The sequence below is a fragment of the Centruroides vittatus genome, unplaced genomic scaffold (genome assembly GCF_030686945.1).
Source record: "Centruroides vittatus isolate TY-2023 unplaced genomic scaffold, ASM3068694v2 contig_680, whole genome shotgun sequence".
Taxonomy (NCBI): domain Eukaryota; kingdom Metazoa; phylum Arthropoda; class Arachnida; order Scorpiones; family Buthidae; genus Centruroides; species Centruroides vittatus.
The window spans coordinates 2,539,346-2,560,194 of NW_027122427.1; the positions used below are offsets into that span (position 1 = coordinate 2,539,346).

At 28.8% G+C, this 20,849-nt stretch overlaps 1 protein-coding gene across 4 annotated transcripts; it reads left to right on the top strand.

Annotated features, from left to right (window-relative positions):
* Positions 1-4,876: 4,876 nt before the first annotated feature.
* On the top strand, positions 4,877-17,966 carry LOC136980120 (cuticlin-4-like). Of its 4 annotated transcripts, XM_067276160.1 has the most exons (4): positions 4,888-4,989; positions 5,392-5,432; positions 16,112-16,194; positions 16,272-17,966. In XM_067276160.1, exons 3-4 carry the CDS (start codon positions 16,159-16,161, stop codon positions 17,694-17,696), a joined length of 1,461 nt encoding a protein of 486 aa, XP_067132261.1. In that variant the 5' UTR covers positions 4,888-4,989; positions 5,392-5,432; positions 16,112-16,158; the 3' UTR covers positions 17,697-17,966. The 4 variants fall into 4 exon arrangements, with proteins under 4 accessions (XP_067132262.1, XP_067132261.1, XP_067132260.1 ...); XM_067276161.1 differs by lacking the exon at positions 5,392-5,432 and having other exon boundaries at positions 4,877-4,989; XM_067276159.1 differs by lacking the exons at positions 4,888-4,989; positions 5,392-5,432 and adding an exon at positions 15,343-15,384.
* Positions 17,967-20,849: the final 2,883 nt, after the last annotated feature.

The following is a 20,849-nucleotide window of genomic DNA, read 5'->3' on the forward strand; positions in this document are numbered from 1 at the left end:
GCACGTTCTAACCTAACCTAACTTATTCTAATAAATTACCATAATTATTAGCAACCAGATTATTAGAATAGGTTAGGTTAGGTTAGGTTAGAACACTCTCTTTGCAGGAATCAGAGACGAGCCGCCATCTTGGCACTAAGGGTTACATTAACCAAAATGTTTAAATGATAAACTTATAATATACGTTATTTTATATATTTTTCGACATAAATGTTATTACTCCGTTTCATTGCAATTTAATGAGATATTTATGTGCGTAGATCCGTAAAGCAAGGCCTGTGGGATCCAGGTAGAACCTGGTCACCCCTTTCAGAGGCACTGGATGTATTTTTATAAAAACAAAATTATATTTTTTAAGAATAAAAGTTATTTAAATTTATTCTTATTATAGAATATTTAAAGAATAAAATTTATATTTTGAATTCCTATTCAACCAATGATCAAATTTAATTTCCATAGACTCAATAGTGTGCTGCCATCTAGCACTACAGCCAAAAATAAATAGTTTAGAAGAGGAACCGGTTTCATTTTTACTAAGTTTTTTTTTATAATTATAACATTTAAATAACGTTGTAATTAGTTATAATAATTTAATCTTGTATTTAAAACATAACGGTTACTTCATATACAGTCGAACCTTCAATAGCGGCCACCTGCCAACAAGGACACACCTCCAAATAGTGGCCATTGTTTCTGGCCTACAGAAGACATAGACTTGCATAGTATAGACTAATATATAATAAATTATAAAGTATTTAATACTAAATAAGTGATATAATTAGTGTTTAAAGTTAATTAAAGTTGCATTTTTCATTAAGATTAACAAGCCCAAACATTGGATATATTTTAACACAGGCAATAGAACTATAATTAAAGTGCAAGTTTTTCGAATCGGGTCAAAAGTTGGCAAACAGGTGTAATATTTATATATATAATAGGCCGTTTTATCCTTAAAAATATGAGACGGTCAATCACCTTCTCACGCCATAGGTGATCATCTTCATTTTAAAAAGGGATATTTTTAATTTTATTGCATTGTATCGAATGCCACGTAATAAGAAAAGAATTTAAACCATTCTCTAATATTTGCATAATATCTATTTTTATTGTATTTCGTGTTATAAATTTATAAGAAGACGAAAGTAAAGCGATGTTTTGTACTGTACGTAACGTCATTTTACTTTCATCTTTTTATAAATTGAAAATATATTCAATTTTTATTCTTAAAATTTGCAGAAATTCATGTTTTATATATTTTTCATTTCCTGTAAGAATTCTTCTTATTTCTCAAATTAAGTTACAAATGGTCGAGTGGACAAGACCACCAAACACGCGGGTTAGCGCCCGAACAACAGGCTGGCCACGTGGAGTTTTCCGGTTTTTTTCTACACGTGTCTAATATCTAAATAATGGCCAGTTTCCTATAGAAAGTCCTCTGGGTGGCACCCCTTTTTGGCAGAAGGCCCACGTGTTGCTTTATCTTCTTCCATCAATCCAACCCAATGCACAAGATACAAATTGTTGAGCATCATCTGTGCCTTATGGGTGCACCGTTGTGGTAATAGACTTGTTTGTTACAGATGTAATCGCTGTAATCATAACCTGTTCCAGATAAATGTAGTGGAAGCATCGATTTTAAAGTAATCAATCACGTAGAGACGTTTATTGAGATGGCCTTGATAAACTTTCTATTGAATTCAAATACAAACAAACTTATTGGATAAATAAATATTTACAAAATTAAAATTTCGATAACTTTAATTTCATTTTTCTTTTATCTCAAAATAATAAGACGATTTAATAATTAAATATGACCCAGTTACGTCTTGGCTTCGGGATTTTCTGAGATTAAAATAGAAAGGGTAACATCTTTTTTACGTTCAAAACGTTAAATTTATGACCTAAGAAGTCTCGTCTTTAATTCTATTTAGGAATATTTGCCGTATTTTTGAATTATTTAAATATATATTTTTGATATTTTAATAAACTTTTACTAATCACCCAGTTCATATTTCTATTTCGCAAACCTACTTTTACTTCCTGTATTTCTGGAGACTCTTCCTTTAATGTCACGCTTTAATTTTTAGACAGTTTTATGTCATACGAACTGGTTTTTCGTGACTTTTACAGAAATTCTATAAATTAATGCTAAGATACGGATTATTTTCCTGCAAACGTATCTAAAGGTATTCGACAATATAAGGATAAAACACGTAACCTCTTGACTCTCCGACTCATCACGAATACCGAAAAAAAATCTTCGTTTCGGGTTTATTCTATTGAAAATAAAGAAAGTTAAATACCAAATAATGCATAACGTATCTCGTATATATTAAACAATTATAAATAAATCTATTCATAAGTGAAAGTTTGTATTTATCGAGAATATTATTATTCTATAGCATAAGATGATTGATTAAGTCATTTATGTAATGTTAAATGATCTAAATCGGTTTGACTTTCTGTCTGAAAGAATCCAAGATCGATTTCATTCTTCAATATATTAGGAGAATCTCCGTCTAAGATGAAATCTCTCTTCCTCCATTTTTCAAAAGAAGTAGAGCGTGGCCATCGATTCCCATTTTTCACGTTGCTAGCCCCTTTCATAGCTCTAAATGAATAAAAAAAAAACATGTCAGTTTTACTGTCAGTTGTGTACATTTAATAATTAAACCAACAATTCAATGAAACAGTAAGATAATAATTAATTATTTAGTTTATTCAGCGTGTCAACTCACAATTAATAGTTTATCTATGTATCACCATTTTTATTTAAAGAAAGATAAACAGTTGTTTGTTCGTTTGTCTGTTCGCAGATTCTTGAGAATTTCCTACCACGACATATAATCTTTAATCATTACTTAAATTTCAGTGTTAATTTTATGGAGTTTTTTAGAAGTAACTTTGAACTCGAATATTATTAACAAAGCACATTCTGAAATATTATTACCAACTTCTAATAATTATTCCGCTTATTCTTCAATTTTTAATAAGAACAGAACTGGCACTTAATACGGTTACGATTCTGTTTGTCTTCTGTTTCTGAGCTGTTGTGTATTGACTTAATTAAATCCTATTTTAATTTTAAAATCTAATGAAATTTTAATAAGAAAGTAGGTTTATAAAATTAATTAATTAATATTAATATGTTTAGAGAAATGTATAATTAATAATTATCATCGTATAGTTGTTTTTAAATGTACACTAAATGCAATCAACTGTGAATGATGCAATAAAGTAGTACTTGATGTACACTTTACTTCCAATAATTTCCTAAAAAGAATTAAATAACAGGTTTTATTCAATAATTAAAGCTCTGTTTAATACGTAATGATCTATTTACGAAGTTAAAAAATATATTATCTGTACTAAATAGAGTAGACTCTCGGTTAACCGGCACTCATTAGTAGATGCCGGATGAATGTAATTTCTGGTTGATTGAGGGTTAATATATACCACACTATACCATACAATAAACTCTGTATTGACTTGATATTAACATTGAAATGCAGTAATTAAAAGCAAATTTGAATAGATTCTCATTTATACTATAATAGATTATATTCAAGGATATTCCACTTGATTTTCATAATAGAGATTCTTTAATTTCATGCCGTTACAAATGAAATTAGAGAAGTATTAAGGAAACGAAATAGTTTGCGGCTAAAGTATTTTAAAAATTCCCTTTAAACCACCCTTTTAAAAATTTTGAGTATGGACCTGCCCAGATTATTATACTGGTGGTCATATGACTATATTAAAAGTCATTATTTCCTTGGAAACATTTTTAAACTTCTCATTTATTTAAATATATAGTTGATAAAGCAGAATTATTTATTCAAAACTAAATTAAAGTAAAACAACAGAGATAAATGGAGCGATTTTCTTCCTTTAAGCAGAAATTAGTAGTTTCGGTCAGCCGAAATTGGAAAGTTAAATGACGAAAATACGTTACATTAATTGTAACCGATGGCTACCGAAAATAACATTTGAAGAATATAATGGTAAGGAAACATCACAAAAGATAGGTTAAGTCTATGTTAATCCAGTAATGGCTATTTTAAGTGAGACAAATCGGAAGAAAACACATCAGACAATGTGTAAATCGTGAATATACTCTTCCCACCTACTTCGTGTCATGGACCTCGTGTCAGACAAACATCAGGCCAATCCTCCCGATAGTTTGTTCTCCTGACATAGTGACATTAAACGATGACCTTTCTTTCATCCTCAGCATCTGATGCGAACTTGAAAACATTATCAAAGAATACGAAGGTATTGAAAACATAAATTATAAATAATAATCGATTAATTTCATGCTAAATACAAGCTGCTGTATAAATAAGGAAAATAATGCGATAAAGACAATTACTGTACATTTTAAATTGTCTACAGACAAGGACGTGTATTCATAAATATTGTATTATCTCTCTCTGTGTAGGCTTTATAGCCGTGGTGCACTTATGGAAATGGTGTGGGTGTTGGGTCCCCCGGAAGCTTTAAGAATAAACGCTACCATACATAATATACCTTTTCTTTTAAAGTTTACACAAGTAATTATATAATTAAAAGAAAAATTAAATAAAACTTTGCTTCTAAACCAATCATTTTTTGTTGATTTGTAAGTTATAAACTCGTAATTCCTTCAGAAAATGTTTCTCAATTCTTTATAGTGTAAAGAAAATCTGCAGGAAACGTACGAAACTGTATGCACGGTTTCTTAAGTTTACCGGATGTGTCAACACTTTTCCATTTTAGTTGTAATAGGATCAGGAAATTACATAGTTCTTCGGTTTATGTACAAAAAAATAGGCCTATCTGATTGTTTCTTTAAAGTTCTTATTGCTGTAAATAAATAGAAAAATGGTGGTAATTACTTTCTTTCAGATATCTCGCGATACAGAAACGTTTTCTAAAAGATGTTAAAAGGAAGTCATAAAACGTATCATTAGATCGATCCAAGAATATTCTCATGAACCTGAGATAAAAGTAGGTGTTGGTTTTCCTATATTTTTCCATAGATTCATATAGGTCAAGAGTGTTATCAACATAACCTCGTTAAATACGTTAAATTTAGAAAACAAAAAAAAATCCCTATTTAATTTGTTTATTTAATACTATAAAATTAATAGGGAAAACTTTAAATAGTAAAACAAATAAGTGATTCATTTTGTTACATAAAATAAATGCATTCAGTTTGTTAAATATCTTAATAGACTTTTAATAAAGGTAAAAATTGATTTATTATTATTTTTATATTAGAATTTTTTTGTTTTTAATAAAGTTTAGAGTTTCTTCTTTGGATATAGTTCCGACCCATTTTCTATTGTGGAATATAAGATAAATATATAACTAATTTCCTTTTCCGAATCTCTTTGATTATTTACAAAGGAAGAAAATGTCATAAGGTTTTGAATGGAGACAAAAGAAAAGTAGGTCATGTGTGTAAAATAATTATTTATTAATTAATCTTGATCTTTTTAAGTGTTATATATTCGATTATAGACTTAAACTTCGTTTTTAATTGAAGGTGAAATATAATTTTTTTTTCCTTTCTCTTCGTCAATCAATCAGAATGAAGGATGTAAACATTACCCTCTATAGATAAAAATAGGAAAATAAAAGCAGAAACTAGGTTTAAGATTGCAAAGTGAATATAAACCAAGCAGCTGCAAGGCAATACCTATTAAAATTTGAGCTGTCTGGAGAATCTTGCTTCAAAGATACCTCCGGCACTGACCTATGACCCGTTCAAAGAGTAAAAGGCCATCTTTCAGCCTTAAGGCGAAGTCCCACTTCTTAACCAGATTTTCTGCTCGTCCTTCGTTTCCTCGACTTAGATTTGTTAAAAATAAGCATAATGATGAGGATGTAGTGGGTGTAATTAAATGTCGACGAGCCGTCTCGGTTGATATCACACACGTACGAATATATAATTTCATTATTTATACCTCCTTAATGTCTATAAAGATTTAAGTACGAGCGATTTTTAATACTTTTCCACGTTATACTTTATGTCAACTATCCGTACGTGGATACGATTACTTGTTCAACCTGTATAATAACTCGAAGCACATTACTCTTGTTCCATTTAAGTAAAACCATAAGAGCTCTTGATGATAGGTTTTGTGAGTGTTTAACACTGTATCGTTAAAAAAACTTTTGTTTACAAAACAATTTACTGCTCAAACATGTAATCAACGTTACGTATGGATAATATAACTCTTTGAAAATATATAATTTACAATTATGAGGCTAAAGTATTTAAGATAAAAGTTAAAATATTAAAAACCAGGAAAGTTTTTATGCTACAATGTTAAAACTAATAAGTCGTGATTGAGAATAATTTATACTTAAAGCACATACGTTGAAAGAATGATAAGTATTTACGGTCCTACAACTGGTTTGGATAAATCATGTTTAATTCAAATGTATTGCTGCTATTACGCGTTAGAAGGAAACGGATTACAAAAATAATATTCTTATTTTAAACACGAAAAAAACACGTAATATTTAGATAAATAAATAAAAATCCTGGCAACGTCGTTACTTGACTTTCTCGACATTATTTGTTTTCATCCTAATAATTGCTACAATTATCTTCAGATTGGTTCGGGAGGTGGTGCCATATCTTCCAAACCCACGGTTCGATTTTCCCGAAAATTTCTGGAAAATTTTCATCCTAATTCAAAAATCTTCTTGCAAAATTTCAGAAAGTTTTGACAAAAGGATCAGAAGTTATTAAGTTACAAAATCGTGCCCCCAACACATCCATACATATAGAAAACCCTCCAACTTTTTTTGTATTTCTGAACGTTTTCACTGTCACCTGAGTCCAAAAACCATTTTTAAACTGATCGCCATACTTTCTCCGCGTTATATAACAGCCGGAAAAGCATATATATATATTAAATTTTCACTAAAGATTTATTTTAGGAAATAAAAATTAATTTATTAGTCGCTAGATTTTTCTATCCGGAAGCAAAAAGTAAAATGATTTGTCATAAAGGAGCTTCTTCTGTCTGCGGTTTTTAAATTTCTTTTCCTTTTTTAATTGAGGAAACACGACCCCTTGACTCATTTATCACTTACTCGCTATTAGACATTTATCATCCGCCATCTTTTTAAAATTTATTTGATCTCGGTTCAACGTTCCATTTCGTCGAGTCAGCCACTCGCCCGCTATTTAATACAATATATTATAATCGAAACATTTAAAAATATCAATTTCTTAAATGTTAAAAATATATTAATTAAGAAAATTAAGATATTTATGCGCGAAAAAATATATTCTAAAGTGAAATTAGCAAACAATGGACGATTTTGAATATATTTCTAACCGAAACCATTTATGAAATTTTCAGCAAATAAAACGTGACGACAACTTTTGGTAGATTTTGAACTTTTAACTTTCCCAAATCAATCTTCAATTGTTTTTGCACGTTTACCTACTCATAACGTGACCGATACAAAACGAAATTCTAATAAGGAAGAAGAATTAAGAAAAATTCATTATATATGTATGCTATATTACATTTAATGTACGTAATATATTAATATCGTATTATATGAGCTAAATAGAATGGTAAGTTTTATTGTTCTTAACAATTCTAGGCCTTAATAGCGAGGGTGTCGACAGAGGGAGGTAAACCCCTAAACTAGTAAAAATTTCTACAAATTTTAATCGTTGAAGTGATTTGGATACGTCTATGACTTAGTGTAAAAACCCCCCAAAATTAAATTGTTAAATAAATAAATAAAAAAATGGTGTGATTATTGTTTCCAAGCTTTACCCTCCCTCCCCTTGAATCTGCTCTTGTTTAATAAATAAATTAAAAAAATATGTATTAGCGAGTGAGATTTATACTCCATAATAATGTTGCATTTTCCTTTATAAAGTCACAAAAATACCTTCGTTATTAATCTGAATAATATAATTACGGGCATTAACAATTTTAAAATGTGTATCCAAGCAACCTAGCATATAATTATTATTAATTTTAATAATTTAAAACGAAGTATTAAATTTAATTAAATACTACAAAAATCTTCTGACTCATAACTAAAATTATATTTCTCTCTCGAATCTGATATGGAACACGTAAATAAGATATAGCCTAATTTAATTACATTTTGAGATCATCCTTCTAATTGTCGGCTTTACTTGTTTTGTTAGTCTCAAATGCCAGCGAAGAATTTTAAGTCTGAACACGTTCTACACAACGGACACACAGTTATTAAATTTAGAAATGTAGAGAAAATAACAATTTACTTTCTAGATTTTCCTAGAAATTTGAATCTTTTATAGTTACAGTTATTATTAAGATTGGCTGAAAGGAAACAATTTTAACTTAAATTTACATAAATTATTACTCGTTAATACAGTTATATTTTAATAAAAAGGACCAAATCGCTATTTATAAGTTGTTGAAATACAATTTTAAAGGCAAATCCTCATGCGTATGACTGTAGTATATCTTATAATGGAGTGTTGGATCCCCAGAGGCTTTAGGAATAAAATTTAAACTAAAAAATTGTAAATAAATAAATAATTTCTTAATTTTTTTTTAAGTTTTATTCTTTACTTACGCGTAATTTCCCTTCATTTTGATTGTACTTTTTACAATCCTTCTCCCGGATCACCCCCAAATCTTAGTCACTCCACCGATTATAATTACGGTTAAGAGAGTATTAATAGATAAATTTACAGATATTAGAACAAATTTTAATATCAAAACTGAATATTAATGAAATAGGTACGTCAATAAATTATTTCAAGCGCAAATTCACTTACTTAGGCTTGTAAAAATGGCCGATATGTAAGTGTATAAGTGAATACTATTTTTATTTATTTCTTCATTTAAATAAGATTTTTTTAAACAACGATACAAGTGTTTCTTTTGATGCATTCGTCTTCCACAAGGAAAAATACTAACTAGCATTACTTAATGACAAAGTTAGAGATTCAAATGATAAATCAAAAGACATAATCTTATCAACGGTTGTCGCATTATCATAAATGAAGACAATTTCATTTTGGATTTGAATCTGATTACCTTCTTGTATATAAGAGGAAATATTTATAAATTTATTAACATATTTAAATTTTTTTCCTTCCTTAAAAACAATTCTAAAATTGTAATAAATAAATACAAATTTTTATTATTTTCATAGCTTAATTACAGTCTTTCTGATAGTATATGTTTATTTATTTGTTTATATTTAAAAAAAATTAAATTATTTGAACAGAACTTTATATTTTTACCTTTAATTAACCTACCATATGTACTGTATTATACTGTACAGTACATTGATTAACGTTACGTATAGTTCATACAAAAAAAAAAAATCCTTAGGTATAATAAAATATTTGAAATTTTATGCTTACTTTTTACGATATTATTCATTCTGTGTGTGTCCGGACAATTCTTATTATTTATAAACTACTGAATAATATCATATATTAGAAATGACAACATAATTCTTATGGTCTGCTTACCAGGAAAGACCCAGAATACTAATGAAAGAAATTCAAATGTAAATTTTGTCATTGTCCTTCAAGTTATATTCCAGCAAAACTATTTAAAAGAAAATTTTAATATATATATTTATTTAATAAATTTATTTTACAATAATATAACACTTTTTTACATATTTATTTTCACACTAACCTATGTTATTATGTAAAATAAAATTTACAGTATAAAATATAATCTCATTTACGTAAGTATGTAAATTTATGAATACAATAAAATATCATTTTATTGTGTAAAATTTGAATATCTTCTTGAATTACGTAAATCCATTTCTTTACTTTTTAAATTTAATAGATTCCCCTCGATTATTAAAGTCAAGTCTCCAATATTTAGTAACATATCTTAACACATTTAGCATTTAAGTCTACCTATTTGCAAATAAATATACATCCTTTAAGTTTATTTAATAATTCGTGCTCTAGAATGGAAGTGAAGAAACAATCGAAGGAAGAATCAGTCTTAAAAGGCCTCATCTCGTTTAAAATAGACGACATAAAACTCCACTCTGTATTACTGGTTGCATAGTGTATTCATTCAGCATACATACACAACACACGCATATTATTTCTTTACTGAGAGAGAGCATAAAACATACTTTTATAACTTAAAATACGTGACGAAAAAACTAAACTACTGCCATTTTATATTATTTTTATCAAGTGGAACTAGTAACTATAAAAGGCTACATTTAGCCTGAAGGCTTCGGGTTACCTATCTCTGATCTAGAGTTATAAAGTAATAAAATATTAAATAAAACGAAAAATCTGTTTGCACTTATGCAAACAGACTTTTAAGTAACATTAAAAAAACAAGTTAAATCATATAATGTGGCTGAACCAGAAAATTACTCATCGTTCCCTTTTCAATTTGAAAATGACTTTTACTTTTAGTAGATAACATTCATAATTTTTAAATTGTTATTTATTTAAAATATTCATTAAAATCTTCACTTTTTATATTCGAAGGAATATTTTCTGCCCGTTTTTTTTTTCTTTTATATATTTCCTTCCGGCGATTATCGTTCTGTGTTATCAACAGGACACCGAAATAGAACAGAGATTCTATTGTTAAATTCTCACGTAAAACCGGCGAAAATTCCTTTATAACACCGTATAAGAGTTATCTTATACGTTTCAAAAACTCTTTTTTTAATCGTTGGTCTATATAATTACATATAAACGATAAAATCACATTTAGAATAACATATAACACAGCCGAATTACCAACGACACAGGCCATTTTTAACCTGTTTTGAAATGCAATCGGAAATCTGTGCCATTTCGGACGATGAATATTTTCATATTTAAATATAATAATAATAATTCGACCTGTCCAATTTCCACAAATGCAAGGTTATATTTAATAATATCAGGTATTAGCGGAGAAAATAAAAATTTCTTTTGTGCTGTTTACGACTCAAAGAGAAGCGACCTAATTCCTCGTTTCATCTACTTGTTTTGAGGAATCTAGAAACAAAGTATCGTGATAAACAATTAAAAATCCGTGTAATAATAAAGCAAAAGTTTATTTTTACTCTATTCTGGATTTCAATTGTAATAATAAATCTATCGCTCTGAAGGATCCGGGTTCGAATCCCAGAAAAGTTTTTATAGGCTGGCCATGACTCTCACTCCACTGTCAGGTCGAACCCACGATGGGTATGTGCCACACACTTAATACCTGTGGGCTCTTAGTGCCCACGGGTAGTAAAAGACAAAATGTATATACCATATCTTTCAGATGATTTATTTCCGTGGCTCGGTTATTATATATTTTACGCGTATACATAGACGTTCTCTAGTTTCAACTCCAAATTTCTCACGTAATTATTACGTTCCGGTAGCAACTTAAGTTTTAACAATTAAATTTTAAATAAAATTATAAACTAAACAAAGAGAATTATACGCAACAGTGCAAAGGTATTACAATAGCGAATAATTTTAAAAAATATGTAATTTCATTTCCTGGAACACTAGTTATTAATTAATTAAAATAATTACGATGATACCGTACGTGAGAACACGTAGTTTTAATGCATTTTTCTATATAATAACTATACAATAATTAGTCATATCAAAGCGAAAGCTCGTTTAAAACTCGAAAAAAAAAAAAAATGCAAATGCTTTGTTATTAATATAAATATTTTTAGAAATTTATAATTTATAAAATTATAATCTAATTAAACTCTAATGTAGATTTTTGTAAATTAAATTCTTATTTAAAGTTTTTAATAATTGAAATATTATACTTAAACACTTAATATAATTAAATCTTTCTCCCTTATATTAATCTACGCAAATTCCATTTGCATCATTAGTTATAAACAATCGATCTTTGTTTAATAAAGGCGATAATGAAATTTTCTTCTTTAATATTTTATGCCATTAGGGAGAAATTAATTACAGAATTTGCTTAGATAATAATAATAATAATATAAATAATAAAATGAATATGAAATTTATGTTTACTTCTTGTGAATTTTTGGGTGATTTTTTCCCCCCTATTTTTTCATTTATTGTGAATTATAATTGTGATGTTTACTTACTAATATAAAATTTTAATAAAATAATTTAGGGGTTATTTTGTTTATTTTGATTATTAGAATCTCTTCAAATCAGAATGAAGAATATGAAGAGAGTAATTAGGGTTTAGTTTGATAGAATAAGGCAAATCGGAATATACGATTTGCAAAGAGAAATGTTTTCCAGGAGGACTTTCTACAGAAAACTGGCCCCTATTTAGGTGTTAGGCATGCGAAGAAAACCCGAAACTACACGTGACCAGTCCGTTGGTCAGGCAAGAACCTATAACAACTACTACTGTTTAGGGGTTTCATCCTCTCAGCCTCTGGATTAAATGAATTAGGAATACTGTAGAAAAAAAGAAGACTGAAATTTGCCTATTTAATAATTTATCACACCTACATAAATTGTAATTAGCATTTTTGATTTAATTTTCACGAGGAGTAAAGTAAATAGGAATTTAATAAATTCAAAATATGCGCTTCTTTGCCACTCAAAAAATCACTTTAAGTTCTCTATAATCATATTCGTTTTTAAATTAAAGAAATAATCTCTTTTTTTTCGAAAAAAAGCGTAAGCTTTTCCAATAAAAATTATTATATTAAATAAAAATAAACATATTTATTTTATATTTAAATGCAGAACATGTGCAGCCTTCTTCATTTCAATTAGATCAAAACGAATATCTCAATGATAATCATCATCAAATTATACATAAGACTACAACTTTTTGCAAATAAAACTATGCAATTTACAAGTTTGAATTAAGTTTTTATTGTGTTATGTAAATACGAAGATTGTGTTATAAGCCTGAAAGGATATCCTGTGAGGAAAACAGTTATAACAGAGTGTAGGAATTATCAGTGTTAAAATTTTGGGTGTTTTGTTTTGTTTTTTCTCCATTCTAGCAATCAAAAATACAAAAAAGTTATAGAAAAATAGTATACGTTAAGATTAAAAAGTGATATTGATTTAAACAAAAAACAAGTCGACTTCAGAAGAAAAATGAGACAATGATAAAGACAAGAAGCTAAACTGTATACTTAGCAATTTACAATGTTCCTTCTCCAAATGGTACTGTGAAATGATCCTCGAAATGGGAAAATAGTTCTGACAAAAATCTTGACAAATATTGCAATATTTTCGAAGGATTTTTATGACCCAAATCGAGTAAAAATATTTTATTTTTATAAAGTGGTGATTAACTGTTTAACTCAAGTTTTTGTTATAATTATATAAAATGTAAACATAATTGTCTTTAACATTTTGAACTAGAATATACTAGTAAAATCATTTATTTCACTTAAATCAATTATACTGTTATCAATTGTTATGTATTAATTACTGTAAAAAATTAATTGAATGTGTAATTCGAACGTGCTTTGTATGATAAATTACCTTTAGAAATATTTATCCTAATTACATAACAGTCCCTAAATATATAATTAGCTCTCATACTTACGTATGAACCTGAAATACAGCGGAGAGAAGCTTACGTGTGAGGACACTAGATGAGAAAGATTGCTACGAAATTTTCTAACAGATGGTAAATAATTAAAAAGTATAGTCAAAGAAAACTAAATGGTGTATGCTAATATTTATATTGTATATTCATTTTATTCGTCATCAGTGAATGCTACTAAAATGTACTGATGATGAATATGGAATCGAATATCAATGGTATTATTTATTGTTTTTTCTGTATAAATTACACTTTCATCTAAAAGTAATTAGCTGAAATCATTAGTAAATTTACCAAATGAATATTCAATTTTTTCTCTTATCACATGCGAAAATGAATAAAGTAAAAAAAAAAAAAACAAAAAAAATTAGAATGATAATGGAGATTCATTGAATAGCAATTTATTTTTAATTAAGTCGTGATTCATTCTTTGTAGATCTACACTTTGAATTTGAATTCAACTTAACACAACTTAATCACGCATTAAGAAATCCGGAAATCCGGAAAATTAAAAGCTCTAGATAAATTCCTTTCTTTTACCAGTTCTATTGTGTCTTTCTTGCGAAAATCTATTAATGTTTCTATAGACCTATCCGGGTATTGTCTAAAAACTGTGGCAAATTTTTTGGTCTCTGAATCCCGAGGTAACGATATGATGTTCGACTAAAAATATTTCATACGAATAAATATCCGAAATTAAATGAAATATTTTACTCGATAAATTCTTAAGTATTAAATTAATATTTTACATTAAATTTAATTGGTACTATTCGTCTAAATCACTGTTTTTCAAACTTTTTGGACTACCACCCTCTTTTAGTGAATATATATATAAGTCTATATAAGAAATATATACACCAAAAGCTAAAAGGAGTGGTAGTGTATATATATATATATATATTTGTTAAACTCGGCTCCTCCCGAGATTAAATCCTGAGTGCACCATTGCTACCACTGATCTATACGCATACCACTTTATTATAAATGTACCGTATCTATAATTTATTATATTAAATTAAAGAATATTTTATACTTTAATATGAAGATTAATAAGTTTTTCTACGTTTATATATTTAAATATTCGAAGGAATTAAAGAAGGAAAACGACGAAGGAATGACGAATTAAGTACGCTTCATTTATATTCGATGAGATTTCATCAGCTGGAAATTTTTATGATTTAATAATTTTACATAACATTATTATTAATCAGAAACTTAAACACAAACCGAATATTAATTTACTGGAAATTCGTTGATCAAAATTACAGTAAATTCGTTAGTTATTAACTCTATATAAATTCTACTTTCCTGTTCTAGGAACAAGATATTTTTACCAAGATGCCGTAAAAGGTAAATATCCTTTACTGAAAATAAACTAAAATGATTATTATTTTTAAAAAGAAGAAAACTTCCCGAAAAGAAAGCGGAATTTATAATTAAAAATTAGCTTATTTGCGAACGGTCTTAATGGCCTTTGACTGTATCAAAAAAACGCGTTTTCGATTAAATAAGTCAATGGCCTTATAAATTAATTTAGGGATTAAACGATAAATAGATTTTTAAAGTTATATTTCCATTTAATTATTTAATATATAGGTTAAATATAGAATTATTCGTTTTAGTTCTTTTAATCGAATCAATCGCTTCGATGGATCTAAATTGATTTTTGTTACTTCGGATATCGAATTGCCAGTCGTTCAACTAACTAATTTAAGCTTAAATACTGGGAATTTTTTTGTTGCGCCTATTAGATTTCTCCCCTCAGATCATTGGGTAAAGTACGACGGACTACCTCTTTCTGTAATTTGCTTCACCACTTGGACTCAAGGACTGTCTGGTTGATAGTTCCGTTCGATATTTACAGGTAAATTACCGTTAAATTTAGAGAGAAAAAAAAAATAGTTTCCTTTCTTTTCTTTCCGATATTATCGAAGATACTTTCTCTGGTCGATAATTAAAGCGTGTGTCAACCTTGTATAAAGGTCACGGCTGGGGGAAATGAGTGAATGACTGACATTTCACTCCTCCCGAACCAGAATTTACGGATAGTTAGACTCATAAAGCATGCGTGTGACCAATAATGAGAAAGTGGGACGCAGAAAGGTCCATTTGGTTATTCAAATATGGTACCGGGGTGAAGAAGAGCGGTTTAACGAGACTCGAATTGGGTCACTCTTCGACTTTGTCATATAAAGGATGCTAAGAAAATGTACATTCTGTTACTCGCGCTTCCGGGCTTATAGTGAGGCAATACCGTCTTTGGAATTATAAAACCTGTGATAAATAACATTCTACATCCTGTCGGTGATACAGCACTGAAGAGTAAGTAGTTCTGCTAATGGTTTATCAGAAATTGTACAGACTTAGGAGAAGCAAAACGTTCTATTGTGTGGTCTACACTGTTTAACGCGGACTAGAAAATTTATTCAATAGTTTTTACTTTAATTTAAGGTGTTTCTAATTTATTTTTAAATCGATCTAACATTAAAAAAACACGATTCGTTCTTTAGTATTAGGATTTTAATTGATTAAATTAATATACCTTAATTTTATTATTGAAATTATTTAAAACTTTCCTCCTTTTTTTATAGTTAAAATATCATCGATTAGGAAAACGATATAATTAAATTTCCACAAGATGTGGAAATTACATTTTATTCCTGTTTTATTACTGGTAAGTACTGTACATTATCTGTTTTTTATTTTATTGAATACTGCGTACTTACGTGCAATCTATATATTTTGACTTAGTCTATGAGCTGGGATATTATTGCTTCTCCACAAAAGAGCTTTGAGCGCGGGAAAAGAACAGGACAGCAATTTCCAACTTCAAATACGGGGCAACCGGGTATAGTTGTCACCAACGGAAAAGCTGGAGTAGCAACGTTTCCGGTACAAACAATAACTTCGGTAGGTGTCGGAAGACCCGGTAAACCACCAGTAGGATTTCCTCAACCAGTCGGCACAGCAATTGATCTTTTACCTTTGCAACCGACGAAAGGTATGGCTCAGATAGTCTCGATTGATGTTCAATGCCAGAAGCAATCGATGAACGTGAGAATCGAATTCGATCAGAATTTTGACGGAACCATATATTCAAAAAATTATTTTAGTGAACTGGGATGCAGATACGTGGCTCCAAACAGTCATCTGAACGTTTACGAATTTACCGTAAGTTTAGACAGGTGTGGAACAGCTTTTATCGATGAATTCGCTCAGGGAGGGCAAGCGTATCTCGAAAATACCATAATCATTCAGAATCATGCTGGTTTTCAAGAAGTATGGGATACCGCTCGGAAGATACGTTGTCTATGGGCAGGACAATTCGACAAAACTGTTTCTTCCGTCGTAAATGTCGACATGTTAGATATCGTCACCATAACTTACAGTGGTGACACAGTCGAAAGTTATATGGACATACAAATCGGCAGAGGACCGTTTTCCACTCCAGTAACTGGCTTAGTGAAGATTGGAGAAACCTTAACTATGGTTATTTACGTACAAGGGGCAGATGATTTTGACATTCACGTTAAGGATTGTATAGCCCACGACGGAGACGTGAGAAATGCCATTCAGTTGACAGATGCCAGAGGTTGTGTGATCAAAAAGAAGTTAATGGGTCCGTGGCAAAAGTCGCGACAAACAGGAAATACGGGCGCAAGCATTATAGCATTCTCGTTTTTCCAAGCTTTCAAATTTCCGGATAAGATGGAAGTTTTCTTAGAATGTAATATAGAAATATGCAAATTCCAATGCTCGAACTTCTGTCCGGAATATCCAAACGATCCGCGTATTACGTCAGGAAGGAAAAAGCGTGAAGCCAAAAGAAACAATTATCACGAACACAAAGATGGCATTTTGAGAGCTCCAGAGCTAATAGAACCGGTTAGAGTCTTAAGAGGAATTCGTGTCGTTTCTCCCGATGATATCACAATATCTAGAGATGCTAACGCTACCGTGACGTTGACATCTAAGTCTGTTTCTAGAAATAATGGAGACGTTTGCATGTCAACTCCTAGTTTCATCACCGCACTTATTGTCGTATTAGCTATTATAATAATAACCTGCTTGATAACAGCAATGCTATGTATAAGAATGCGAAAAGCTACAGCTAGTCCAGCTTCTAGTATGCTGAGCGGATATAATCATAAGGACATATTATGCAATAAACGCTGAATTCTAGTTGAGTCCATCGATTTTATTTCAGAGCCTTACACAAGCGACGAGTGCACTTAAAACAAGTGCTTTGATGGCTAAGGAGAAGGAATAAATTGCTATCAGAAATTTCTTTTATTCAAGATGCCAATTTTTAAAGTAATATATATATATATAAACACACCCACACACATATGTACTATTTGCTAGATATTAATACAGAAAAATATATTAAATAAATGCTATTGATATTGCCATATTTAATAATTGCCACGTGCTAAAGTTTCTAATAAATTTTCTATTATACGAAAATTTTTAAGGAACTACAAAGTAGTAATAAACAAATTTAGCTTTTCTGTAATTCAGTTTCAATATATAAACAATTATTAGTATAATTAGTAATATCGACAGTTACAAATGTTGTTACTATAGTCGGTGCCAAGACAGTTCCGAATTAATACAGCCGAAATTACCTTGGCAAATTTAAAATAAGGAATATTTAATTAAATTCCTTACAAGTAAGGAGGGATAAAAATGGTTTAATTAGTAGTTTATTCTAAAAAAAAACAAACTATTTTTTATAAGTTGTCTGTTGTAAATTTGGACGTTGATAATAAATATAGATTAATAAAAGAAATTTATTTATAATGATGATATTTATCATTATTTATTTCGTATAAATACTCTTAAAGAAATTTTAGAATTTTATTAAAAAGTTATTATTCGTGTTTAATTAAATATAATTTTATCAGTGGAAAATTTTCATTAGTCTAAAATCACATATGGCGAGTTAAATATATAAATAAATTAATTAAGTTTTGATTAAAATGATTAAAAAATCGATAATATTGATTATTAAAATTACGTTTTTATAATTTTAATTTACAATTTTTTTTTAAATTTGCGAATATAATTTAATGAATTATTATTATTATTATTATTATTACATTTGAAGTTAAAGTCATAGTAAATTTAATAATTACTATTATAAATATAAAATTTCGAAATATATTTTGACGAAATTCGTAATTTTATACGAAAACTGATGTAGACCTACATTCTGTTTTCTACCGACCAAAATGAATGGATTTAGGTTAAACTTTGGATACAAAATCCTTGTCTCACACGTAACATAAGCTTATTTTTAGTTGACCTATGACCCTAAGTAGTTCAATTCCCATTTTAATCAGTTTTCGCGGTTATTTCCATTGTAATTAATTTATAAAAAGTTTATTTCATTTTAGTATTTCATCCGAATACAAAATAGGAAGATTTGAAAATAGATTAAAAGTATTTTCAAATTGATAGAAAATAATATAAAAAAAATTATATTAGTAGAAAATTATTTTAATAACAAGAAAATAGAAGAGTTTATATATTTAAAAATATGATATATTCTCTTATTAATTTTTATAATAATTTTAAGTGTAAATATATCTTGTCAATAGCAATATATGAAGATGTAAACCGTCTCCTACTCTTAAAATTCACTGCAATTAATAAGTCTTTCCTCTTTCTAATTAATCAATTTTACAATAAAGATTTCTGAACTCCTATATGCTATCCACTGAATATCTTTGATCCACTTTTATTACTCTGATTGACTAAACACATTCAAAATTTCTCTTAACGATTAAAGGTTACACACGTTTGTACTGTGCAATATTAAATTTTGTCCCATATTAATTCCAGTTTAGAAGGACTGTATTTAAAATTAATTCACGTTCGATTTCGAAATTAAAATAAATTTATTAATTCTGCCATGCATACATAATTACATTGATAGGACGAATTTAACAGAATGATATACCGAATACTTTAACCTTAATGAACTAATTCGTGTGTAATTAATATATCTGTAATAAGTATTTTAATTAATATTTGAAAAATAAGAATTATATATGTAAATGTTTACAACGTGTTATCAATATGATAATAGATTTAAATACAGAAATTTAGGTTATAATGAATTTTAAAAGGTTCAGGAGACATTCGCTGGAAGGCATAAAAGCCCACGTCTTTCTTTATAAATTGCCGTTGATGAGATATATTCGTATCGAGAAGTATTTCCTACCTTTTGAAGAAGTTTTGATGTGAATATTTATTATTATAATTAGACGTTGGGGTAAAGAAAGAGGAAAAGTGTTTACCTTTTATAGATTTGAATGTCGTGAGTTATTTGTATGGAATTAGTTATTAATTCAAAACAATCACCATCCAAAATTTATTTTCTTACCTGATGGAACAATAATTTGTTTCACTTTTGCATTATTATTATTATTAATGTAGAGGATTATCGTAAAATATCCCTATTCGACCCGGTCTAGACTTTAGAGAGATATTTAGCGGTGTAAATGCAACAGAATCTGGTATGGTGACATTTAAGAACACACGGAAGATATTTCCGTTAATACAAAAATTCACAGCTGTGGCATTTTTGGCGCTGCAAGCGGCTTCAGGCTAGGGATGTCAGAGTACCTGCTCTGGACTTCCAAATACGGAAGTCTTTTTTACTTTTATTTTATTGATTTATTTTACACTTGAAGTACGATAGAAATAATAGGATGAAATATTAAATAAATAATCCGTAATTTTAACACAGTTTTTTCTATACAAAGATAATAAATTTGTTACAGATTATACTCGTTCATCCATTTTCCAGACACCAGCAGCATACGTAGTCATTTAACTTAATATCGAGCTATCAACACGTCGAGAAAAATCGAATCTTGAGAAATTAAAAGGAAAAGAAATACTGTAGAAGAAAAATTCATTAGTAAATAGTCCGGATCATTTTTTTTTTTGACATTTTTATCCAGTTTCGGTGACTTTAAATTCAGTGAAAATTCAGGAACCAAATGAACACATACAAATTCATTACCAAGAAAGAGACTGCGTGCTTTTTGAAGAATGTGGAGAATCTCACACACAAACCATAGTTTAAAACACACTAGGAATGTCTCATCGAAAGCCTCGAATGCTTAAAATATAAATTTGTTAACATTTTAAACGCATTCGTTGAAATTTCTAACATAACTCTTGATGTTGATTCCTGATACGAATTTTGTTAACACTATCTGTTTCATTGCACTAGCGGAATAGCGGTTTTCTCGCTGGAAATTCATAAAGAATTAGCTGTGAGAAAACGACAGAACTTGACAGATATGACGATTG

Bases quoted from the DNA above. Each gene is read 5' to 3' on its own strand.
- LOC136980120 (XM_067276161.1), top strand. From the start codon at position 16,159: ATGTGGAAATTACATTTTATTCCTGTTTTATTACTG. The intron at 16,195-16,271 runs GTAAGTACTGTA...ATTTTGACTTAG, and splicing joins TTATTCCTGTTTTATTACTG to TCTATGAGCTGGGATATTAT.